Source organism: Rattus norvegicus, chromosome 16, assembly GCF_021556685.1.
Source record: "Rattus norvegicus strain SHRSP/BbbUtx chromosome 16, alternate assembly SHRSP_T2T, whole genome shotgun sequence".
NCBI lineage: Eukaryota > Metazoa > Chordata > Mammalia > Rodentia > Muridae > Rattus > Rattus norvegicus.
The window spans coordinates 2,699,112-2,726,759 of record NC_141549.1 but is presented as its reverse complement, the minus strand read 5'-3'; the positions used below and the strand labels follow the sequence as shown (position 1 = coordinate 2,726,759).

Sequence of the window (27,648 nt, the reverse complement as noted above, 5' to 3'; positions counted from 1 at the left end):
GTGATGGTTAAGCGGTCCTTTCAGTATGTTCTAATACTGTTGTTGTACAGTTGGTGAAGTGTATTTTTATTTCACCTTAGTTTACAAGTTAAAAGATATCACATAGATGAGTCAAGAATTAAAAATAAAGTTTCCAGGTCTGGTGATATATACTTGTCCCACATACTTGGGAAGCCAAGGCAAGAGGAAAGCAAGATTACCTCATTGCTGGACTAAGGAATGAGTTAAAAGCCAATCTGGTTAATCTAGTTTTTGAAGACTGCTTCAAAAAGAGAAGAGATTTAGAGAGCGCTTATCTAGCATAAGCAAGACTTTTGGTTCAATCAGAGCATAAAAGTAAATAATAAAGAAAGAACATTAATCTGTCCAACCTAGTAAGAGACAAACGCATTTGAAAAGCAGACAAGTAAAACTGTTCAATAAACAAGGGAAGAATGGAAGAATGTAAATTACTACAGCAAAGATTCCTGAGCACAAAACAAAATCGCAAACCTCACATTTCATGCTTCTGAACTAGCCAGTATAAAAATCTTAAAACACTATATAAATATTTAACTTACTTGGAATACTTAAATATACTATGACAAAAATTTCTCATTTCTATCAACAGAGCTGCAACAGGAACTGAATTTAAAGAAATTTAAATTCAGAAGGGTCCAATCATTAAACAGTAGCCTAAAATAAACAAATATCTCTCACGGCATGAACAAAATTTAAAGTACAGGAGCTAACTTCAAGCTCTGATTAAAAGTGATGAGCACACGTTATCTAGGCAATTCAAAAGCATGACACAGCAGAGTAACTATTGTCTATAAGGATCAGACTGTGGATATTTTAAACATCAAGGGCCACACAGTCTTGCTGTGCTTCTGCCGTCTCAGTGTGAGATAGCTATACACATGCAGGTGAATGACCGGGATTGTACTTTGTCATAATTTTCTTTACAAAAAACAGAAGATATCACTTTTATTCTTTAGCTGCTTGAGGATCTATCGTTATCACAAATAACATAGTGATTAACTGACCAACCAAATACTTCATCAAAGGAAATACATTATTATTAAGTCTGTCTCCCTGGGTAGACAATAGAAGAAGTTTGGGAAACATGAAACATACAAAACCAAACCAGAGCCTTGTATTTGGATTCAGAACTTATTTTGGTGGTAGCAAGGTAACTAACTGAATTCAGGATGGTTTGTTTCCTTGGATTGTACAAAGAAAAACCGAGCCCTAACACACAGTTGAAAAAAACAGAACTTGTTGAAAAAGGAAAAGGACCAAACAGTCAAAGGAACATATGAATGGAAAGCTGGCGGACTGCAAAGGTTAATGTAGTTCTAGCAAAAAAGCAGGCTCAAGTGGATACCAGGAGAAGGTGTAAAGCCACTACAGTAACTTCCCTGCTGGGACAATGTGATATTTCTAAGGATAGGATTAATAAACTGTGAAACTTCAAAAGTCAACCAACCAATCTTGAACAAGCCACGTAGGCATGCTCACACCTTTAACTGTGCACTCTAGGAAGCTGAGGAAGGAAAACTGGGGAGAATCCCAGGCCAGCCAGAGCTCTGGTGTGAAACCCTGCATCAAAAAAACATGAGAGGGGGAGAAAAAAAACAAAAAAAACAAAAAAACCACACACCACAAAAGCTGAACCTAGGGGGTGGGGATTTAGCTCAGTGGTAGAGCGCTTGTCTAGCAAGCGCAAGGCCCTGGGTTCGGTCCTCAGCTCCGGGAAAAAAAAAAAAAAAAAAAAGCTGAACCTAACCAAATACCCAGGACATTTTGTATTTGGCTCTTAGGCTAAATAATTTGAAATATTTCTAACATGGGAAAAACAGCCAAAGTCATGTGTTTTGGCTTTCATCATAAAAGCAGGGTGTATTTTACCTTCATATGGATGGTAGTTCTCAGACGAGTTACTGGTTTTGGCAAACTTCCTCATGTTTTCAGGTAGATCTTCAAGCTTCCTCTTCAAGACATTTTTGCTTTTTGTATCTTCTGTATCTGGATCCCCACCCACATTTTTTTTGGTACACTGAATTAAATTGATCAATTCTTTGACTCTATCCTTATCATAATCCAATGAATGGGATGACTTCTGCTGTCCAGGTTCAGTAGTTTCACCCCTTGAGTTATTCCGTTTTCCAAATTTCATTTTTGAACCATTCAGTTCTTCTTCTTGACCTTCATAATCTGAAAGTGGACTAAATTGTTGACGTCTCCAATTTTCTTCAAATAACTCTTTTAATTTAAAAATAGGTAACTGATACATTTCTGGCTGATAAATGTAGGTATGTAAACAGTCATCAATATGGGATTTATTTCTTGGTGCTGAGTACAGGAATTTTCTATCATCTAATCGTGAATCATATGAAAACATAAAAAACTCTCGCTTACCCGAACCAAAACCTCGCTTAAAAAATTCACTTACATACTTTTCAACAACGGAATGAAAATTTATAGTGTTTATAGTTTTGAATTCTTTTCTACATTGAATCAAAGAAAACTGTAAAAACTGAGTTATTTTTAATATATCTGGTAAGTTCTCATGTTTCTCCAGTGGGGTTGTATTCGTTACACTTTTTTGTGCTGCAAATAAACAAAAGAGTAAACTATATTAGCAACAAGGAAACTAATAAAATATAAATATGTGTAATTACTGAAGTATAACAACATTTGAATTAAGCCAGTGAGTGTCTGCTGCTGATACACATATAACACAGCAAACTGATGGGCAATGTGCTTCTGCTTAAAATAGGCCAGGAATCAAAACAAGTGAAAAGGGAGAACGGATTTTAATGGAAAAAAATCAATCGCTTCTCGGCCTTTTGGGTAAGATCAAGTGTAATGGAAAAAAATCCATGCACTAATGATCTTCACTTCCTTCACCCACATTTAACACAAATGGAGGTGAAGCAACTTGCAAGGGATGGGGATAGGAGTGGGGGTGGGCGCAAGATGTGAGATTCTAAACAGTATCAGTTTGCTAATAACATCATTCCTTTTTCTCATAAAGTAACAACTTTAACTCTATATAAACACTTTTTCCCAGAAGCACATATCCATGCACTGAGTAGCCACAACTGAAAAAACCCAGGCTTAATTCAGAAGTAAGCTCATTAGAGAAATTCCTTAATATAGCATTCAAGCTCATTGTTGGAAGGCAAACAGCAAAATCTTCTCTAACATAAATGTCCCAAATTCTAATTAACTTTAAAGGCCTCATGTTTAATATGGCATATGATACTTTAAAATCACTAAGACTTGAATGCACAAATGAATAAAAGAAAATTGTGTCACATAAAACTTTTAATTTTTTTAAATTAATTTTTATTTATATGAGTACACTGTAGCTCAGACACACCAGAAGAGGGCATCAGATCTCATTACAGATGGCTGTGAGCCACCATGTGGTTGCTGGGAATTGAACTCAGGACCTCTGGAAGAGCAGTCAGTGCTCTTGACCACTGAGCCATCTCTCTAGCCCTCTACTAGAGGTCTCTGAGTGGTGAATTCCTTAGCTTAGAAGGCATTTTGTTTCTGTATTTGAAAGATACTTTCTTTTGTCTTATTAACCGTTGAGCCATCTCTCCAACCCCCCACATACAACTCTTAATGAGTTGCAGCACTGAAACAATTATAATAAAACATCATTAATGAAAGCTCTGAAAAACAAAAAACAAAGTTAAGAAAAAACTTCAGGAGTAATAGCATACAAAAAACACTAGAGAGGGGAAACATATCAAAGTAATGTTCTATATTGCTAATTCCACAAAAAATCCCAATATTTCCAAAGTAAGATGTAGAAGAGATAGAATGTAGCCTTACTGAAAAGATTTCAATAATTGTCTACCAGCAAGCATACTTCCACATTAAGAAACAACTTACCGACAATTAGGCATCTAGGTTCTTGAAACAGAAACAAAGCATGCAGGATTCGTGACTTGCCAGTCTGATGGTCTAAAAAGGGGGGAAAAAGCCAAATTCATCATCAAAGTATTTTAACTTTTTTTTTTAACTGTAAAAATTAAAGCCAAACTACCTACCATATGAAGAAACCATCTGGAAAGGAGAAAGAAGAAAAAGGTATCCTCGGTCTCCTAAAGGTTTAACAAGAACCTGTAATTTGGGGAGACAGGAGTTATATATACCTTATTATTACTACTACTTTTAAAGAGACACACTATCTACTAAGTATAAAGAACTATATATAAACCTTTTTTTTTTTTAGATTTTATTTTATTTATGAGTACACTGGAACTGTCTTCAGACACACCAGAAGAGGGCATCAGACCTCAATACAGATGGTTATGAGATATCATGTGGTTGCTGGGAATTGAACTCAGGACCTCTGGAAGAGCAGTCAGTGCTCTTAACCACTGAGCCATCTACCCAGCCCCCTAGAAACATTGTTTTAAGAAACTACTACTACATTAATTGCTAGGCAGTATAAAGCAGGCTTTGAAATAACTGCCTATGAAATTCAAGATAATGTTCGATGTTTAATAAGTATCATAAATATTACATAATTTTACCTGCCAGAGATGACAAACAGTACAAGGACCTTTTAAACTATGTGGAGAAAGGAACACACAAAATACCAATAATTACAAAAAGAAAATATTGCCCCAAAAGATTTACAAAGCAGGAGAGATGGTTCAACAGTTAAGGGTACTTCCTGTTTTTTTGTTTGTTTGTTTGTTTTTCGAGTCAGGGTTTCCCTGCCTAGCTCTGGTTGTCCTGGAACCCACTGTAGACTAAGCTATCCTTGAACTGAAGAGATCCACCTGTCTCTGCCCAGAATGCTGGGATCAAGGCATGCGCCACCACCGCCCAGTAAGGGTAGTTGCTTCTTTTGCAGAGGACCAGGGTTTGGTTCCTAGTATTCATAAATGGAGGCTCACAGCCAGTTCTTGCCTCCATGAGCATCAAACATGTGCACACATATAAACACAGAGAGACAGATCTGGTGGCACAGGCCTATAATTTTAGCTACTTGGGAGTCTGAGATAAGAGGACCACAAGCTGACTGGTAGCCTGGGAATCTCCGATAGTTCCTTTTACAAAATAGAAAAAGAAAGGGCTGAGAATCCGAGCTTTGTGGAAGAAGTAGTCTAGCACATATGAAGTCCTAGACAAACAACAAGAGGTTAGGCGTCAACCTACCAACAAAATATACTGAAGACTAAGAGAACTGACCCTGAAAGACAATCTCACACTTGTACCCATATTAAAAACCTTCTCTTTGACCAGGTGAGGTCACTAATCACACAACCTTTGGTAATCAGAAGCAGGAAGAGATAGCCATTGAGTTCAAGGCTAACCTGCGTCTACATAATGAGCCCCTGGCCAGCCAGGGTTACATAGCAAGACCATGTCTCAAAATAAATAAAAGAAATTTTCTTAGTAAACTGTTTTCTTTTTCAAAATAAATAAAATTTGTCAAGCCAGAATAATATATCTAGCATTCAACAATTATGGACTTGGGGGGAGGATGGGGAGAGGAACACCCATAAAGAAGGGGAGGTGAAGGGGTTAGGGGGATGTTGGCCTGGAAACCGGGAAAGGGAATATTACACTTGAAATGTAAATAAGAAATACTCAAATTAGTAAAAAAAATTATGGACTATATACTTATGAAAAGAGAATTCGTTAAAAAACTATTCAGATTACATTGTAATTAAATTAGAATAAGTAAACAAAGTATACATACATTTACAAATTAAAGTACACCACAATTCTCTATCAAAGTTAAAAAAAAAAAAAAACCAAACTAGCGAGCAGTAAATCCACAGGCAGGAGTGGTTATTCACTTAGGAGGTCAGGGTTTCAAAAATAGTTCACGGAACTCAAGGTTTCAAGATTAGTTTTAGTTATGTACTGGGTGGTGACTCACACCATTATTACCAGGACTCAGAGGGCAAAGACAGGCAGATCATTTTCAAATACAGAAGGAGAAATTGTACTGAAATGTGACTGCAGATATAGCTCAGAAGCAAAGCATTTACTAGAACTCAAAGCCTAGGATTCAACAATCAGCAACACATGCACACTTACACACAGAAAATAATAGGGATTATTCAATAAATGATTCGGGGAATTATCTACATGGTTCAGGGAATGAAGTTTGAGCCCTATATTACACAATGAAGAATAAAGACAACGTTTAAATTAGCAAGAAAATGCAAGCCTCTCAAGAAAAATATAGAAAAAAAGAGAGTAACGGGTACAGGGCATTAACAGAAACTAATTTACGAAATTAATTTTATCGTTTGTGGTGGTATGAATATGCTTAGCCCAGGAGCGATTCTCTTAGTAGGAGGTGTGGCCTTGTTGGAGTAGGGGGTGGCCTTGTGAATGGAGTGTGGCACCAGGGGGTGGGCAATGAGACCCTCCTCCTAACCACTTGGAAGCCAGTCTTCTCCTAGAAGCTTACGGATGAAGATGGAGAACTCTTAGCTCCTCCTGCACCATGCCTGCTCCCTATTCCCACCTTGATGATAATGGACTGAACCTCTGAACCTGTAAGCCAGCCCCAATTAAATATTGTCCTTTCTAAGAGTTGCCTTGCATGGTGTCTGATCACACCAGTAAAACGCTAACTAAAACATTATTTTTATGGGGCTGTTTGGCTTTATTTTTAGACAAGGTTTCTCTGTGTGGCCATGACTGTCCTAGAACTCACTCTGTAGACCAGGCTGGCCTGGACCTCTGAGATCTGCCTGCCTCTGCCTCCTAAATGCTGGGTTTTAATGGTGTACACCACCACCACCACCACCACCACCACCACCACCACCACCACCACCACCACCACCACCACCACCACCACCGGCTTACCTATTTTTTAATTTCAAATAATCATGGGACGGAGTATGGCAATGCAACATTTATTATATCATAGCACTCAGGAGACAGACACATCCCTGAGAGTTTACTGTTTTATACAGTGAGTTCTCGGAAAGCCAAGGTTATGTAAAAGAAATTCTGTCTCAAGAAACAAAGCATAGCAATAGAAAGCCCCACAAGCTTAAAAAAAAAAAAACAAAAAAACACACAGTAAAACACTATTTACACCTACAAGCTTGATAAATGGCTATAAAAGTCTGACTTTCAGAATACAGAAATCAATGAATGGTAGCATGTCCTTGTGGGTTGCCAGTGTCCCTTTAAGATCATAACAATTCTATGAAGACCTGTTCTTTCAAACCCTAACATACTTGTTTAGGTGAAATGTCATCTTTCCTATCCTGGCTTGTATTTTTTATGGAACTGAACAGATACCATAATCTTGTCCTGTACAAACTCTCAATAGTTAGCTTCTGAAACATTTTATCTCTACATATCCAAACCTACCATTTAAATTTTCACTTTCTCAACTCAGGAGCAGAATAGAATTCTCATTATGAAGAATAATTATGTTGGGCATTAAGAGTCAAGTAAGAGATCTAAATATAAAGGTATATTTACAATGAAAACCAGGAGTGGTGATAGTGGTGGGTTACTGCAATTCTGGCACTCAGGAGATGTAGGCAAGAGGATCAGGAACTGAAGGTTACCCTTGCTCTATAGTAGCCCAAGTTATGAGACCCTGTCTCAGAAAACAAAACCAACCAATCACAGAAAGCGTATGTACATGGAAGAAAGGACTGAGATCAATAACAGACACCTATGCCAAGTATTTCCTACACTCAGGCCAAAAGTTGTTTAATATTGTACATATAGGTTTTGTATATAATCTTATCTCAGATATAATTATACCTGAGACTGATTAAATCCATATGTATGCATCCGATGAAACTTTATACCCATTTTAAATGAAGTTGCAAGCTCTGAAAATCACTGATATCTCCATTTGATTACCTAGAAACCGAGGCTCAATGTGAGGAATAAAAAATTCACTGTTGAAAACTTGTATTAAAATTTTAACACACTATTAAAAAAATTCCATATCTCTATAGAAACTTGATAGCTGACCACATTCATTTCTCATAAGAAGAAACAATTTCCTTCTCTGAAACTACTTCTCTTTCACCTAAATCATACATACTGACATTATATATTCATTCTCTAATCACAACCTGACATCTAACCTGACTCTACCAAAACTAGTCTCTATTACACTGGATACTACCTGTCAATATCCATATTATTGGTTTCTCATCAAATTTACTGCTATCCTTTAATGGACTATATACATCAACTTATCTTTGCCTTATTAGGAGCCAAGGTAAGGGCTTTAAAAAGATAATGTATACATATTCAAGTCCTGATCCCCACTCTCTCTATTTCTTCCAAAATCTATGTTCTCAGGACAAAAGCCAAGTTCCCACACCAATACTGGCTCAAAGGCACTGAATGAAATAGTTCCCTAATACTTTCTCCCAGATACTTCAATGCTCTTGTATCCCTGAAACATTCTCCAAATGTCTTGTTCTTTTGAATCTGTAATTACTTCTCTCTACGGCAGACATAGAGCGATGGCTCAGCAGTTAGGAAGCCCTATTCTTGCACAGAGGACTTGTGTTTGATTTCCAGCATTCACATGGAGGTTCACAACCACCTGTAACTCTAGTTGTACAGGATCTGACACCCTTTTCTGGCATCTATAGGCTTCAAGTATATACACAGGGCACATACATACATGAACACACATGCACACACAATAAAAACATGTTTTTCAGGCACAAAGCTACTGTCTCTCCTCAACCAAACTATATTTAAATAACTTTATTCAAAAGTCTGTCTGGCCCAAATCCTGGGAGAGGGAGAGCTGAACACCCAGAAGTGCGGACAACCCTGAGACCGCAGGACAGACTGCCACATCTACCCACCTTTGCCTACATCCCTGGCCCAAGAGGAAACTGCACAGTGTCTCTGGACTCAGGAATATAGCAGCAGTCAGCTGCTGGTACCTGTGGTTCTGGTCTGCACCCAGAAGTGAACTGAACTGAACCAGTCAAACAGCTTACTACACCCAAATCCTGTGGGGGGCAGAGCCAGACCCTCAGAAGTGCAGATACTCCTGAGAAACCAGAGAAGACTACCCTCTGCCACATTCCGGACTCAAGAGGAAAACACCTAGTGCCATCTGTGCTCCCTGTGTACAGGGACCTAGGAACAGTATAGGCAGGACCCTTCCGATTGCTACCCTCGCTGAGAGCTGAAAGTCAGCCGTCGGAGCAACTATACACCTGAGAGCAGAACACTCTCTGAAAGAAAACAGGAAAACAGGTCCACAGGAGTGCTGACACACAGGCCCACAAGGGGGGTCAAGCCACCATCAGAAACGGCAAGACAAGTTAACACTAGAGGCAACCTGATGGCAAGAGGCAAGCTCAAGAAACCGAAGCAACAGAAACCAAGACTACTTGGCATCATCAGAGCCCAGTTCTCCTACCAAAGCAAACACTGGCTATCCAAACACACTGGAAAAGGAAGACTTAGATTTAAAATCACATTTTATCATGATGATGGAGGACTTTAAGAAGGTCATAAATTAAATAACTCCCTTAAGGATATACAGGACAACACAGGTAAGAAGCCTTTAAAGAGGAAACACAAAAATCCCTTAAAGAATTACAGGAAAACAGAACCAAACAGGAGAAGAAATTGAATAAAACCAACCAGGAGTTAAAAATGGAAATAGAAACAATGAAGAAAGTACAAAGGGAGACAACCCTGGAGATAGAAAACTTAGGAAAGAGATCAGGAGTCATAGTAGCGAGCATCACCAACAGAACACAAGAGATAGAAGAAGCACAAGATACCATAAAAAACATTGATTAAACCATCAAAGATAATGTAATATGGAAAAAGCTCCTAGCCCAAAACATACAGGAAATCCAGGACACAATAAGAAGATCAAACCTAAGGATAATAGGTATAGAAGAGAGTGAAGACTCCCAACTTAAAGGGTCAGTAAATATCTTCCAAAAAATTACAGAAGAAAACTTCCCTAACCTAAAGAAAGAGATGCCCATAAACATACAAGAAGCCTACAGAACTCCAAATAGATTGGACAGGAATAGAAATTCCTCCCATCATATAATAGTCAAAACACCAAATTCACAAAACAAAGAAAGAATATTATAAACAGTAAGGGAAAAAGGTCAAGTGACATATAAAGGCAGACTTATGAGAATTAGACCAGACTCCTCACCAGAGACTATGAAAATCAGAAGACACTGGGCAGATGTCATATAGACCCTAAGATAACACATATGCCAGCACAGGCTACTATATCCAGAAAAACTCAATTATCATAGATGGAGAAACCAAGATATTCCACGACAAAATCAAATTTACATATTATCTTTCTACAACTCCAGCCCTACAAAGGACAAAAGATGGAAAAGCCCAACACAAGGAGGGAAACTACACCATAGAAAAATCAAGAAAGTAATCTCCTTGCAACAAAACCAAAAGAGAAACACACAAACATAATCCCACCTCTAAATACAAAAATAACAGGAAACAACAATCACTATTCCTTAATATCTCTCAACATCAATAAACTCAATTCCCCAATAAAGACACACAGATTAACAGACTGGATACATAAAGAGAACCCAGCATTCTGCTGCCTACAGGAAACACATGTCAGAGACAAAGACAGACACTAACGCAGAGTAAAAGGCTGGAAAACAACTTTCCAAGCAAATGGTCCGAAGAAGCAAGCTGGAGTAACCATTCTACTATCGAATAAAATCGACTTTCGACCAAAAGTCATCAAAAAAGATAAGGAAGGACACTTCATATTCATCAAAGGAAAAAAATCACCAAGATCAACTCTCAATCCTAAATATCTATGCTCCAAATGCAAGGGCACCTACATACATAAAAGAAACCTCAATAAAGTTCAAAGCACACATTACACCTCACACAGTAATAGTAAGAGATTTCAACACCCCACTCTCATCAATGGACAGATCATGGAAATGAAAATAAAAAAGACATAGAGAATCTAACAGAAGTTACGAACCAAATGGACTTCACAGATATTTATAGAACACTCCATCCTAAAACAAAAGGATATACCTTCTTCTCAGCACCTCACGGTACCTTCTCAAAAATTGACCATATAATCAGTTACAAAATAGGCCCCAAGAGATAAAGGAAGATAGAAATAGTCCCATGCATCCTATCAGATCACCACCTACTAAGGCTGGTCTTCAGTAACAACAATAAGGAAAGAACGCCCACATATACATGAAAGTTGAACAAAGCTCTACACAATGATAACTTGGTCAAGGAAGAAATTAGAGACTTCTTAGAATTTAATGAAAATGAAGGTACAACATACCCAAACTTATGGGACACAATGAAAGCTGTGCTAAGAGGAAAACTCATAGCTCTGAGTGCCTGCAGAAAGAAACAGGAGAGAGCATATGTCAGCAGCTTGACAGCACACCTAAAAGCTCTAGAACAAAAAAAAGCAAATATACCCAAGAGGAGTAGAAGGCAGGAAATAATCAAACTCAGAGCTGAAATCAAGTAGAAACAAAAAGGACTATACAAAGAATCAACAAAACCAGGAGCTGGTTCATTGAGAAAAATCAACAAGATAGATAAACCCTTAGCCAGACTAACCAGAGGGCACAGAGCGTTTGTCCAAATTAACAAAATCAGAAATGAAAAGGAAGACATAACAACAGAATCTGAGGAAATTCAAAGAATCATCAGCTCCTACTTCAAAAGCCTATATTCAACAAAACTTAAAAATCTGGAGGAAATGGACAATTTTCTAGACAAATACCAGGAACCAAAGGTAAATCAGGAACAGATAAACCATCTAAATAACCCCATAAACTCCTAAAGAAATAAAAGCAGTCATTAAAAGTCTCCCAACCAAAAAGATCCCAGGATCAGATGGGTTTAGTGCAGAATTCTATCAGACCTTCATAGAAGACTCATACCAATACTGTTCAAACTATTCCACAAAATAGAAACAGATGGAGCACTACCAAATTCCTTCTAAGGACCCACACAAAGACCCAACAAAGAAAGAAAACTTCAGACCAATTTCCCTTATGAATATGAACCCAAAAATACTCAATAAAATTCTTGCAAACCGAATCTAAGAACACATCCAAACGGTCATCCATCATGATCAAGTAGGCTTCATCCCAGAGATGCAGGGATGGTTTAATATACGGAAAACCATCAACATAATCTACTATATAAACAAACTCTAAGATAAAAACCACATGATCATTTCATTAGATGCTGAGAAAGCATTTGACAAAATTCAACACCCTTTCATGATAAAAGTCCTGGAAAAAACAGGAAATTCAAGGCTCATATCTAAACATAGTAAAAACCATATGCAGCAAACCAGTAGCTAACATTAAACTAAATGGAGAGAAACTTGAAGCAATCCCACTAAACTCAGGGACTAGACAAGGCTGCCCACTCTCTCGCTATTTATTCAATATAGTTTTCGAAGTCCTAGCCAGAGCAATCAGACAAGAAAAAGAGGTCAAAGAAATACAAATTGGAAAGGAAGACGTCAAAATATCACTATTTGCAGATGATATGATAGTATATTTAAGTGACCACAAAAGTTCCACCAGAGAACTACTAAAGCTGATAAACAACTTCAGCTGGGTATAAAATTGACTCAAACAAATCAGTAGCCTTCCTCTCTACTCAAACGATAAACAGGCTGAGAAAGAAATTAGGCAAATGATACCCTTCATATTAGTCCCAAATAATATAAAATAACCTCGGTGTGACTTTAACCTAACAAGTGGAAGATCTGTATGACAAGAACTTCAAGTCTCTGAAGAAAGAAACTGATCTCAGAAAATGGAAAGACCTCCCATGCTCATGGATTGGCAGGATTAATACAGTAAAAATGGATATTTTACCAAAAGCAATCAACAGATTCAATGCAATCCCCATCAAAATTCCAATTCAATTCTTCGTAGAGTTAAAAAGAACAATTTGCAAATTCATTTGGAATAACAAAAAACCCAGGATAGGAAAAACTATACTCAACAATAAAAGAATTTCTGGGGGAATCACCATCCCTGACCTCAAGCAGAATTACAGAGCAATAGTGATAAAAAACTGCATGGAATAGGTACAGAGACAAGGCAGATAGATCAGTGGAATAGAATTGAAGACCCAGAAATGAACCCACATACCTATGGTCACTTGATCTTTGACAAAGGAGACAAAACCACTCAATGGAAAAAAAGATAGCATTTTTAACAAATGGTGCTGGTTCAACTGGAGGTCAGCATGTAGAAAAATGCAGATTGATCCATTCTTATCACCATGTGCAAAGATTAAGTCCAAGTGGATCAAGGACCTCCACATCAAATCAGATACACTCAAACTAATAGAAGAAAAAGTGGTGAAGAGTCTCAAACACATGGGCACTGGGGAAAATTTCCTGAACAGAGCACCAATGGCTTATGCTCTAAGATCAAGAATCGACAAATGGGATCTCATAAAACTGCCAAGCTTCTGTAAGGCAAAGGACATTGTCATTAGGACAAAAGAGCAACCAACAGATTGGGAAAAGATCTTTACCAATTCTACATCCATAGAAGGCTAATATCCAAAATATACAAAGAACTCAAGAAGTAAGACTCCAGAGAATCAAATAACCCTATTAAAAAAATGGGGTACAGAGCTAAACAAAGAATTCTCAGCTGAGGATTATTGAATTACTGAGAAGCACCTAAAGAAATGTTCAACATCCTTAGTCATCAGGGAAATACAAATTAAAACAACCCTGAGATTTCACCTCACACCAGTGAGAATGGCTAAGATCAGGTGACAACAGATGCTGGCAAGGATGTGGAGAAAGAGGAACACTCCTCCATCGTTGGAGGGATTGCAAACTGGTACAACCCCTCTGGAAATCAGTCTGGGGGTCCTTCAGATAATTGGATATTGCACAGCCTGAGGACCCAGTTCTCCTGGGCATATAACCCAAAAGATGCTCCAACATACAACAAAGATACGTGCTCCACTATGTTCATAGCAGCCTTATTTATAATAGCCAGAAGCTGGAAACAACCCAGATGCCCTTCAACAGAGGAATGAAATAAAAAAATGTGGTACATCTACACAATGGAGTACTACTCAGCTATCAAAAATGATGACTTCATGAAATTCATAGGCAAATGGATGGAGCTAGAAAATATCTTCCTCAGTGAGGTAACCCAATCACAGAAAAACACACATGGTATGCACTCACTGATAAGTAGATATTAGCCCAAAAAGCTTGAATTACCCAAGATGCAATGCACAAACCACATGAAACTTGAGAAGGATGACCAAAATGCAGATGCTTCACTTCTTATAAAAGGGGAAAAAAAATATCTGTAGGAGGATATAGGGAGGCAAAGTTTAGAGCAGAGACTGAAGGAATGGCTATTCAGAGCCTGCCCCTCATGTGCCCCATATAAATAAAGCCACCAAAACTAGGAAAGATTGATGAAGCTAAGAAGTGCATGCTGACAGGAACCGGATACAGATCTCTCCTGAGCGACACAGCCAGATCATGTCTAATACAGAGGTGAATGCTAGCAGCAAACCACTGAACTGAGAACAGGATGCCCATTGGAGGAATTAGAGAAAGGATTGAAAGAGCTGAAGGGGCTTCCGACCCCATAAGAGCAACAATGCCAACCAGCCAGACCTCCCAGGGACTAAACCACTACCCAAAGAGTACACATGGACAGAGCCATGGCTCCAGCTGCATACGTAGCAAAGGATGGCCTTGCTGGGCACCAATGTAAGGAGCAGCCAGCCCTTGGTTCTGCCAAGGTTGGACCCCCCCGACCAGTGTAGGGGATTGTCTGCGGAGGGGTGTGTGTGTGTGTGTGTGTGTGTGTGTGTGTGTGTGTGTGTGTGTGTGTGTGTGTAAGTAAGGGGGTGTGTATGGGGAGGGGAACACCCCGTTAGAAGGAGAGAAGGAGGGATTAGGGAGCAGGAAACCGGGAAAGGGAATAACATTTGAAATGTAAATAAGAAATACCCAATTTCAAAACAATGGGGAAAAAATCTGTCTCATTCAATATTCCATAAATATTTTTGATAATCATACAACATTTATAATTGCAATATGTAATAAAAATGGGTCTAAAAGAAGTCTACTGTCCTGGGTAAAAAGAAGAATAGTGTATCTGCTTTACATAGCAAACTCCAGGCCAGATAAAAGTACATAACAAGAACCCATCTCCAAAGTAGAAAAGCACTACTACTTCAACAGTAAAATAGTACTAATTGTGAGAGCATCCAATAGAGAGAGACCCTGTAAAACTTCCAATAGTAAAGATAAATTAAAGCATTTATAATAGCATATTTTCAAAGGATAATGGGAATATTTAAAACTTTTCACTCACAAGTTTCTCTTTCTCCAGTTTTTGCAGCAAACACTCCATGTTACTTCCAATTCTTGTCTTTTCTACAACTTCATAAAGGCTACAATACATCCCATTCTTTAAAACTGAGACAAAGAAAAAGTACACAGTAAAATATAAAATCAGGTCTGCTTTTTACATATTTCAGTAAAATAAAATTTAATTACTTTACCTTCATTAGGACCCACGTATGTGTCTTTATGAAAAAATGAAGAAGGAATTTTCTGTTTCAAACAATCAATACTCATAACTGTTTCAACATCTAACTTCTCGGGACTGAAAGAAAACATTAAGAGCATGTTTGGCACTCCTGTATTTTTAACTCTAGCAATGTTATCAGACACATTATTAAAATATACTTAATGAGGGTGGGAACTGGGGACACAATGCAGCTGGTTCAGTGCCTGTCTAGCTTACAGAAGGGCCTGAACTCAATCTGCAAGATCATATAAACCAGGTGTGGTGGCACATCCCTGTAATGCCAACATTTGGGCAGTGGAAAAGGCAGGAGGGTCATAAGTTCAAGGTCATCCTCTGCTATACAGTGAATTTGTGGCCAACTGTTACCTGAAACCTTGGCCCAAGGTCAATAAAATAAATACTCCTGATGGGAAAATATATTTAGTAATAGCTCACCCTATTCTAAAGAGGACACGATACAAGAAGTTCAGGTAAATACACAAGCTAAGTAGCAACTAGCAATATTGCCAACTTTTGATTCTTATGTCAGAAGTTAATCTTACATGCCAATTTTACTAACAAAAAGTAAATAGTTGTCATTTACAGTTAAAGTATGAGCTGGCATAATTCATCTTTTGGAGATGGGGGTTATCAAACCCAAGGGTTGTATGGTAGGTAAGCATTCCACCACTGACCTACATCTTTAAGCACTTACACCATTTTCTGTAATATAAACAATAAATCAAATTTTAATTCTAATGTATGTTACATGAATAGTGCACATACATTAACTTACCACATCAAAGCTCTTTTCAATAAAGAAATGTTTAGCCACCACTTACCCCCCCCTTTTTTGTTTTTGTTTTAAAGCAGGACTTCACTATGGTCTGTAAAACAGAGGTCTAGAAGCCACTATGCAGCCAAGACTGCCTTTGAGCTCAAGACCCTCTGCCAGAATCTTCTAAGTAGTAGGATTACTAGGGTGTGCCAGCATACATAGATAAGACTGGCCAGTTTTTGAGTCTATTATATATAATTGCTAACTAAATCTAAGTAGAATAAAATTTTAAACTCATCTTTCAGACTTAAAACCACTTAAAATACAATATACATCTGACCAGCCACCTTCAAAGTAGAGAATTAGAGATTGTTTGCTAATTAACTTTCTGAAATTACAAAATCGACCATTTTAGAAACACATTTAACATTTATATATAAGTTTCCAACGGACCACAGCAAAATTGAAAACTGAAAAAAGATAAACAGCAAGCAAGCCAGGAATGGTGGTACATCCTTAAAATCTTATCAAGCATAAGGCTGAAGCAAATAGACTGCTGGGGCGTTATAGTGAGTTTCAACCCACAATGATAATTATCTCTGACAATTTTCTTTTAAAACAAAGAAACAAAAAAACTAAAGAAGAAACTGATAACCCCCTTTATTGTCAATTACTATTTTCTTTATTAACCTTTCAGATTAACACAGGAAATAAAGACTGTGCATGCACATGTGTGCGTGCACGTGTCATTATACTCTGTTCTCATTTACTCCCCCCTTCCCTCCCATTATTTTCTTTTAATGCAACATACTTACAGCTTTACAGGTAAAAAGGCACGATTGGCCGACCTCAAAGAAATATAACACAGAAGCTTTCCTTTATTTAAAAGTTGTCCTTTCCATAAGGTATAGTTAAACTTATCTAAATAAAAGAAATAAAAGTCCAGTTGCTTGAGAGCCCATAAGGTAACATTTTCCCAAAATTATCTAGAATAAGGTTTTAAGTACAAAATAACCACAGAAGTGACATGCCCTTCAGGGAAAGATTTATATGTTAAGTTTCTAGTTTCAGGTATGTTTTCCCTTTAATAAAAAAAAAAAAACAAAAACATTCTAACTTCAAGGAAGAGCTAATCTGTCAAGTGCCCTCTTTAGAAAACAGAACAAAAATTATTCCAAAGGAGACTATATTAAACCTGATTAATATATCTCATCTTCTATTTGATTATATATTATTCGCATTTTTATAATAAAGAAACAAAAAATAATACCATTTAAAATTTTACCAAAACCAAAAACCTCTGGTTCAATTATAAAACCCAATTTATCTTTTTTCCCCCAATTCAAGGTAAGAAATTCTGGTCCATCTTCTAAAAGGAGTCCTTCTGTTTGAATGACCAAATACTGATGCTGCATTTTAACATAACCTCACCTGCTTTATATTTCATATTTTTATTATGAAAATAAAACAAAACACTTAATCTTTCAACTTATAAAAGTAAAAAAAAAATAAGACTCTTACCTATGTTTCTATCTGCATTAAAGCTGTTAGATCTACAAATAATTTTTTAAAAAGAAAGGACAAATATTACTGATCGGAAACAACATCAAAGTTAACATTCAGGGCCCTGACCTACTATCTTTGTTCTGTTGCTGTTGTACTGTCCAGTGCTGGGGATGAAACCCATCACACCTCACACATGCACAGCAAGCAATTTACACTGAGCTGGAGCACCAACCTCTAAGTGCCTTTCCAATGGAACTACAGAGTAAACAAAATTCTTCCAAGTAAGGAAAAATTTACTCTTTACAAAATTTAATAAACCTAATTCTTAGAAACATACTTACTCTTTTATTACCATATTTCCCCAAATTTATGAGAGCTGTTTTAATCTTCAAAAAGTACCTATTAACGGACTTAAGACTTTATTAATATCTATTGATCATATCTTAGAAATAAGATTAGAAAAAGTCTCTCTATATAAATTCATCCATAGTCATTTAATAAATAGTCATAGGATTCTAAATATAAACAGAAAACAGTCCCTTATATTTTAAAGAATTTATAATCTAATGATGAAGAAAGGTAGTTATCAACAAGTACCCTTTAATAGATGATGATGGTTTCAAAAGCTATACACAAAAAGACCAAGTACAAGAGTTTATGAAAAAATCAGAGCACACCCAATAAGGAAATATAAGAAACAGCCATGACTTGAGGCCCCAAGGAGGGGGAGTCTAGTAAGGGTGGGGATGGGACATTCGCTTGGAGATGGGGGGTGGGGGGATGGGATGAGCAACTGTTCAGAGGGTGGACCAGGAAGGGGATAACAAATGGACTGTAAAAAAAAAAAAAAAAAAAGAATAAGAATAGAAAGAAAAGAAAGAAACAGCTATGTAGTGATGGGGTGAGAGGAATATCCAGTAAATATGGGGTCCCGAAGCAAGAGTCCTCATGGCACACTCATAGTACAGGATGGATGTTCATCAATGTTTGTCTGAAACAATCTGGGGGTCAACAGAAGGGATTCAAAAAAGTAGGAAAGGAGTAAAGGAAGATGTATCTCTGGGAGTTTGAGACCAGTCTGATCTACATACTGAGTTCCAAGACAGTCATGTCTACATAAGCGACTATACCAAAAGAGAGAGACAGACAAAACAGAAACAAAGAAAACAAAAATTATGAAAAAAATGAATGTCAGCATTCACAAACAAGAAGCAAACGTGAGAAACATTCATCTCTGCATTGTATGAATTGGTACTGGGAGGTTTTGAAAGCTTATTAATATGAGTAAAACAAGTGTTGTATCTTTAGGGCTTGGTGGCTCATATCAGCACGGGGGAGGCTAAGGCAAGATCTTCTCAATTTGAAGGCTGAACTATTTATACTAAGCTACAGGCCTGCCAGGACAACTTTATCCACAAAACCAAACACAACTAAAGCACCCTTTATCAAGTCCATCTGACTTTAAACCAACAGAGATCACCCTAAAAAATATGCATCATTAAAGATAAGTGGTTTCTTAAAACAGTAACTTGAAAAGTTACTTTAAGTATGTTTATGAAATTAAAGAAAATAAGTATCACCTGACTATTTAAAACTAGGAATGTCTTGGCAATGGACTAAACACTTCATTGGTTTGGGATAAGAGTTTTATAAAAACTCAATTTTTAAGAGCACTAGAATCAAAATGTTTCTGTTTGGGGAAGTTAGATTCCTGGAGCAAAGATGACTTCAAACTCACTGCCTAGCCAAAGCTATGTCCCAAGTGCTGGGAGTTCAGCCTCTACCACGACAACCAATTAAAACTTAACTTTTAAAACCTGCTATTTATTAAAGTACACGTTGAAAAGGAAAATGTTCCACAGCCTAGCTAGGTGAATCAAAGTAAACTTTAGTTCCTATTTCACAGTAAATGGTCTATCCTACTTATGAATATGAAAACATCTAGTTTATGTCAAAAAAAGTTGAAGAGGGCTACGGTCGCTTCTGAACCTTTCTTCGTATAAATAAAACTGACTTACCTCAAAGACACAAACTTTGGAGTTTGTACATCATCTTTGTAAGTAAAAGACACAACTGCATATGGACAAACATGTCTTGGTCTCCGTCTTACTTCATCAAAGCCATACTCATAAAAATAATACTGAAAACAATAAAGTACAAAATTATCATTTTAGAATAGGCAAGTAATAGAGAAAATATATTATTGATAACAATCATTTAAGCAGCTTTGGCAGGAAAAAAATTTCCTTGAGCTTGTCCAGTTAGCAAAGAAAAAAAAAAAAAAGTGAACTTTGTATGCATTTTATGTACCAGATACCAAGGTATCCCAGAAGTTTAGTTCAGAAGAGCTGACAGCAGGAATATGCAATTAACTAACTTCCTAATGAAAATACTGTGAAATGGAGCCTAAGCTAGATCACCCCAGAAAAGCCAACTTGATAAAAAAGTAAAATACTGACAACAAAACTTCAAACAATATCTAATATTTTCTGTGTTAGTGCAAAAGACAAACCAAAACTGGAACTCAACTGAGAGGAATGAAGCAAAGGAGGTGTACAAAAGACTACACATGTAAATGTTCAAGTAGATAATTTTGTAACTCACAAGCCTCTTCCCTTCCCCTGTTCATGACACTCATCATGCTGGCTAGCAGAAAACTGATTTCTATTTTAGTTTTGTTTTTTTTTTAAGATTTATTTTATGTATATAAGTGTACTGTTGCTGTCTTCAGACGCACCAGAAGAGGGCATCGGATCCTATTACAGATGGTTGTGAGCCACCATGTGGTTGCTGGGAATTGAACTCAGGACCTTTGGCAGAGCTAAGTTAGTGCTTTTAACTGCTGAGCCATCTCTCCAGCCCCAATTTCTATTTTAAAGAATGTCTGAGCCTATAAACCAAATCCTTTCCCCTGGGAAATTACTGCTTTCAATAATGTTTCTCTCAAACTTCTTCCAAAAAAAAAAAAATTTTTTTTTTTTTTTGAAATATAAAGTTCTGGTTTACAAGTTTTAGAGAACCCAGTAACTAACCACACTTCAGTCTACCAATAACACTATTATTATCTAAAAGTAGTGAACTGAGGAAGCTCCAATTTTTCTTAAAATACCCAGCCATATGTCTTCTCCACTAAGATACCTTAACAAGGAGACAAACTGTTTTCCTCAAGTACTGCAGAAAATTTTTTTTATTATTTTGTTTAAGAATATATAATAAATGTCTGTCTGGGGGGAAAAAAGGGCATCTGATCTCTTGGAACTGGAATGAAGACACTGTGAACTATCATGTGGTGCTGACAATTCACATTCTCTGGAAGAGCAGTCAATACTCTTACTGATTTGCTGTCTAGCCACAACAAAATTTTTTGATGAGTATTTGCTTCTAGGTCCACCATACAATGGAAAAGAACAATGCCCACAATTATGCTGCCAAGTAAAATCCCCAGTGCCAATGGATTTCATTTTGTTGAATCACTGGCTGAGGGGTCCCACATCCAAATGTCACAGGCTATTGCCATGGTTACTAGTTACCTTGTACAACCTAACGGTAAGGCCCTACCTCGAAAAACATTATGTCATTAGAGAAAGGGAGCTGGAACCTAACTAAGAGCTTCAGCTCAACTGAGTCCTAGAAGGTAGTATGCACACTGATAGAGGAGAAAAGTAATCAACAGTATTGACCAGCTATAAGCTCTTTGACCAACAGCAACCTGCCTGCAATATATGCTAGTACAGTAGTAGCACAAATGTTATAATTGCAAATGGAGTATCCAAACATTTTTCAATACAATTTAAAGTACACGCCATGAAATGGAGCCCTATCACTGCTGAAGTGGCCAAGAATCTGAGACTGAATAGTCATGGGACCTAGTGGAAAAACCTAGTACTATCTTAGTGACCTACTGCTATATCCACACATCAGGGCATCACTCAACCCTCTCAAGAGAAGCTTCTTGTAGGACATGACAGTTTATAACAGAGACCCACAACTGGACAATGTGGGGAGAATGACTTTGTAGCACTCAGTCCTAAATGAGATGTCTTTATCAAAGCCCTCCTTCCTCAAGGCTCAGGGATCTATGGGAAGAGAATACAGAACGATTTTAAAAACCAGAGAGGCAGAAGATCCCAAGGAAACAGCATTATCTAGCTACAACAGGACTGATATACATATGAACTCAAGAAACTGGTGGCATATAAGAGACTGGCAGAATATAAAATGTCCACACAAATTCACAGACAATATCCCAGCACAAAGAAAGGGAAGTAGACACAAAGTACCACCACTAAGAAAGTATTTGCAAATGAATATCAGAAAAGGGAAAATCAATTTTCTTCAATGAAGCAACAATATACATTTTAACAACCACACTCCAAGGCAGGTCCCATGTCTAGGAGTAGCTGTCCAACACAAATCGTCCTTTTGTATGCATTTTGTTTGAGTCTGGTATTTTCTGACTTACTTGGGTTTTTTGTTCATTTCATCTTATTTTTTTGAGAAAGAAAATGGACTTGGGTGGATAGGGAAGAGGAGAAAATCTAGGAGGAGTTGGGGAATGAAAAGAGTGATTAAAACATGATGTATAAAAATTTTAAAATAACATTATTTAATATAAGTTAACATCACTACTTTTAACATAGGCCTTTTCCATGCTTGTTATCAAGGAAAGCTCACAAGGCCTCAACCCTGGATAAAACTACAAGCAACTAAAGAATGCTGAGATCAGGAGAATAAGTTTTTCCTAACATTCGAGATTTTTCATAGATTCAGGAGCAGACAAGAGGATGATGATTTTGAGGTCAGCCTAAGCTATATAACAAGACCCAATATTTAAAAAAAAAAAAAAAAAAAAAGCTAAACAAGGGAAAAAGGAATAGCAGGAAGGAGCCCAAGACTGGCCTCCAGTATATATCAAGTTTGCGACCAGGATGGACCCGGTATCAAAAAACAGCCTAGTGTTATGGCACACACCTTCTATCCCAGCACTGGGGAGGCTAAGTCAAGAGAGAACTCAGTGAATTCAAAGCCACAACTACATAGTGAGACCTTGTCTCAAAAAACCAGAAACAAACACCAACAGAAAGCTAAGCGTGTCAGTCACTCCTTTAATACCAGCACTGAGAAGGGCAGAGGCACACTGATTTTTTTTAATTCAAAGTCAGCTTGATCTACACAAAGAGTTCTAAGATACGTACTGAGATGTTGTCTCGAAAATATTTTTTTTTTTAGAAAAAGAGAACAAAACTACATAGTTTTCTAAATATCCATTAAGGCTTAAAAATATTCTGCATCCTAATAAATCAGTAGAACATAGGAACACAGAGTTATGAATAAAAATAGTCAAGGGGCTTGACATTTACTTTGAAAAACAAACAGTATTTTACTCACCAACAAGGTATTTCTATAGCCCTGAAGGGCAGGAATTTCAAGAGGTGACACCATAAAATGGTTTAGCAATTAAGGATGCTCGTTTGCCATGAAGACTAGAGTCTGGGTCCCAGCACCCTCTCAACAAGCCAACTCTGGCCTGATCTGACCCCCTTCTCTGCCAACCTCCAAGCCTACAAGCACCTGCACCTGCACACGCACACAGACACACAGACACACAGACACACACCTTCCACATTAGGCGGAGCCCAGTGCATACCTGAGTGAGCTCATAGGCTCTGTAGGCCAGGAGGGACGTAATCCTACTGGCGTTCTTAGACACATGGCATTCATGCTTTGGTGTAGGGTCCAAAGCACTTTTACTTAACATGGATTCCAAGCTTTTTACACTTAAAGGATCATAAATACTCTTTATTTTACCCTAAAATTAAAAACAAAATAAAACATTTTAAGTGTCTGCTTAACCTGATATTTACTGTATGCTATAATAAAGAAGAAATACAAGTGCTAAACTGTTAATCTGCCAACATGTTTCTCTCTTTTTTTCTCATTTTTTCTTTGGAAAATGGGGTTGCAGGGGTGAGCGATGCTGGCAGTGGGATAGTTCAGCAGGTAAAAGCACCAAGCCTGATACCCTCCCTGAGTTTGAGTCTCAATTATCCACAAGGCTGAAGGAGAACTAACACCCCCAAGGCTCTCTCTGATCTTCACATGCATCCTGTGGCATGTGTACCCTAACACACATTAATAAGTGAACATAATCTAAAAGATAACAAATCAATCAATAACATAGTCTTTTAAGATAACAACTCTTTATATATTACCAAATATAGCCTTTTAACTCAGACTCCTAAAGTCATTAGATCACTTAAAATTGAAGTCAAAGTTAAATGTTGCCTTTGATCTGTACAAATACAAGTTAAAATTACCTTCATTATTTTAAAAATAACAACATCGCCTACTGCTCCAGCTTCCAAAGGATTAGCCTGTAAGAGATCTGCATACCTACAAAGATAGATACCTAACAGAAAGAGAAAATGATTTGAATGTAAACAACCAATTTTAAATTCTTTTTTAAAAAAAACCAATTATTTTATTATAATAAAAGGAATAGAAAGTATGACAACTTTTTAAAAGACAAGGATAGCTGATGTTTAACCAGAATTTTCAAAATCATTCTGACCAGAATAAAACATTTTAAATAGTAACATTTGATCAATTCAAAGCATGTAAAATCAGAAAGAAAGAAAGCCAGTGTTATATTTCAGAACTTAATACTAGTCTCCTCATTTAAAAATATAAAAAGCATACCTATTTAATTAGTGATTATAGGCATACTAGATTTAGGATTTTAAATGGCAATGTAATGTTAAGTACAAATGAGAAACAAAGTATTACCCATGGAAGGACTGCCAAGAACTGTTATTTTGGACTGGCCCACCTGCAATCCTTTTTCACATATGCTCTGAACCTATGCAAAAAAACACATTTTAGTTTAAAAACAAATTAACAAGAACACTTAATTTGTAAAACTTCAAAAATGTCATCTTATAAACTAGAATTACAAAATTTTCACACATAGATTTCAGCTAACCAGTAAAACTGACTTAAATTTCTACGGTTATCCTGTCAGAAATTCATCTCACCAACAAAATTAAGAATTAAGACCAGCAAAGTATTTACATATACTTTACGATTTTTTTGGTATTTTTAGTTATGTGATTAGGTATGTGTGTGGCAGTGCCCTCAAACACCAGAAGAGGGCACTATATTCTCTGGAGCTGAACTTACAGGTGCTTTGTGAGGTGATTGACAGAGTTGCTAGGAAGTGAACTCAAGTCCTCTTGAAGAGCAGCAAATGCTCTTAACCACTGAACCACCTCTCTAGCCTCAAGCAAAATATTTAAAGAAAACATTAATTAAGGGGAAAATAGCTATAAGAACATAGATCAGCATTATATAGGACAATCTTGTTTTCATAAAAAAAATGTTTAATCAAGCATATTCTAAGGGAAAAAAACAGAAGTGATCAGAGAAACAATGATTACATTTGAAAAGGGTATTACATTATTTTGCCCTTCTGAACTATTTCCTCTATTTATATGTTAGTAAAAACATTAGGTAACAGTGAATGTCTGTAACCCCAAATGACTGGCAGCAAGATGCCTCTAAGTTCAAGGAAAGACAACCTGAGATACATAGCAAGAGACTCCCACCCCCCTTAAAAAAAAAAAAAAAAAAGAGGCTGGAGAGATGGGTCAGCTCATACTGTTTACTGTTTGTTCTTCTGGAGAACTCATATTGAATTCCCAGCACTTGTGTCAGAAGGATCACTATTGCCTGTAACTCTAGCTTTAGGAGATTCAATACCTACCCAAAATACTGTGCACACACCACATACTTTATTAAAAAAAATAATAATAAAGAAGGGGATATAAAGTGAATAAACAAACAGCTAGTAAGGTGCTTAGCAGGTAAAGGAATTATCTCACCTGGTACCGATCAACCATGAGAAATGCATAAGACTCTGAAAGTTCCTTATCTAAACGACCATCAAACTTCAATTCTCTTCTCTTTTCTGTAAACTAAAAAAAAAAGTTAAATCTGTAACTACTTAGCATGATTGTGTCATCAGGCTTAGAATTAAAGAAATTTTTCTAAGAAATCACAAACCAAAAAAAATCTCTATGCTTTCTGCTATTCAGTCTTCAATTTTCTTTCTTCCCATTTTAACTCCCAACACATAAAATAGTCAAACGTATTTAAGCATTCACCAATGTTAGCTAATTTGCCATTAAAACTTTACTATAGTCCCAATCTCCCCAAAAATTATTAATTGTATCTTTTTATCTCCCACTTTACATGGCATACTGAATATAATAGGTAGTTTAATTTATTTAAGCCAGATACAGTGGCACTTAGAACTAACAGTCTGGAGGATGAAACAGGAACTCCCTGAGTTCAAGGCCAGCCTCTGTTACAGAAAGGAGTGCTGACTGAACAGTATGGTGCATACTAGCCAAGTAATCTAACTGCTAGATTTACTTTGAGATTCAAACGTGTATCTATTTAAACTACAGAATATTTAGCATTTTGCATCTGTATTCAGACTATCTCAATTATGTAATATAACTTCAGATAAAATTTCCATACACAATTAATCCCTACCATACCATGAAACTACATTAAACTATCATTTTGGTAGTATATCATTAACCAACTGGTATAAAACCAAACTTTGTAATATTTTACATCCATTACAAAGCAATAAACAGTAAAGATTCTAAAGTTCCACTTGTGTGTTACCTCAGAATTATACAAGATGGCTTTTCCTACATTAAATTCAAAGAACATCTAATTTTCATATGAAATTAATATTCATTGTCAACTGCTGCCCTTTGTACATACTTTTTTTTTCAGTAAAAATTTCTATGAGGGAGGGGGATGCCACAACTTGCCCCTACAAGTAAAACTCTTGGAAAGCTGAAACAGGAGAATTACTTTAAGTTTAAAGTCAACCTGACCACTCCATAAGGACCCCTATCTTATTTTAAAAAAAAAAAATTATAAATCCAGAAGAAAAAAAATAAGAAAAAACTGAATTGTAAGTTTACAACTAAGTACTCTATAGTAAATGATCCCTATATGGATGGCTTACTTCAGGATTCTGGGTAATGCACATTAGTAACAATTTAACACAGTAGATAAACATAGCATAGCAATTAACAAGACACAATTTAGAAGTAGAACACTTGTTTAGCCTTGAGTCAGACCCTGGGTTTAATTCCTAGCACCAAGAAATAATTTAAAATAGTTTCATCCATCTTTTAAATTGTCTTTCCTTTAAAAAAAAAAAAAAAAAGGCCTTTCTCCAAAGAAATTTCAAGGATTTTTTCCCCAGGCTAAATACATACCTCTTTTTCCAAAAGTTCATTATGTATCAAGCAAGCTCGTCTATAGTTAAAATTTGCTACTGAGGTCGGTTCAAGGTAAGATGAATGGAGAATATTTAAAACATCTTCAAATTCTCGAGAGCCTGGAGTTAACTGCTGGAAAAGAGCTATTAAAAAAACACAAATTGTAAGATTATTCTATCAAAAATGTAGGTTTTTCTGTTTACTGTAGTTTTTAAAATCTAACTTCAAATGAACAAAAGGCACCAACAGTTACTTTACTTTATGACATGCCAGTTACTAGAGCTCACTGAAGGCGACCAACTACATGGCACGACAGGTGAGTAACCTGCTGTACAGACCTAACCAGAGCTGGATCCCGAAAATCCTTGCAAAAAGTTGTCCTCTATCCTCCACTTGCATACCCATGTGAAGATGTGCATGCACACACATACACACAAATTGTTTTATAACTCACTAAAGAAAAATTAAGACTTACCTAGACTAACTAATTCCTTTA

At 36.7% G+C, this 27,648-nt stretch overlaps 1 protein-coding gene across 14 annotated transcripts in view; it reads right to left on the bottom strand.

Annotated features, from left to right (window-relative positions):
- Positions 1-27,648, bottom strand: part of Tasor (transcription activation suppressor) — a 59,474-nt gene that overhangs the window by 22,870 nt on the left and 8,956 nt on the right. For all 14 annotated transcript variants that reach the window (XR_015639553.1, XR_015639554.1, XR_015639555.1 and 11 more), the window contains 13 exon segments: positions 27,150-27,295; positions 25,728-25,820; positions 24,634-24,706; positions 24,165-24,256; positions 23,495-23,656; positions 19,866-19,987; positions 17,863-17,894; positions 17,157-17,262; positions 15,556-15,659; positions 15,366-15,469; positions 4,050-4,122; positions 3,892-3,963; positions 1,891-2,592 (listed from right to left, as the gene is read on the bottom strand). Coding sequence is in view for 7 of the 14 variants with exons in the window: in NM_001427354.1 (NP_001414283.1) it covers positions 1,891-2,592; positions 3,892-3,963; positions 4,050-4,122; positions 15,366-15,469; positions 15,556-15,659; positions 17,157-17,262; positions 17,863-17,894; positions 19,866-19,987; positions 23,495-23,656; positions 24,165-24,256; positions 24,634-24,706; positions 25,728-25,820; positions 27,150-27,295 (1,881 nt within the window). In the remaining 7 variants the exon portion in view is untranslated.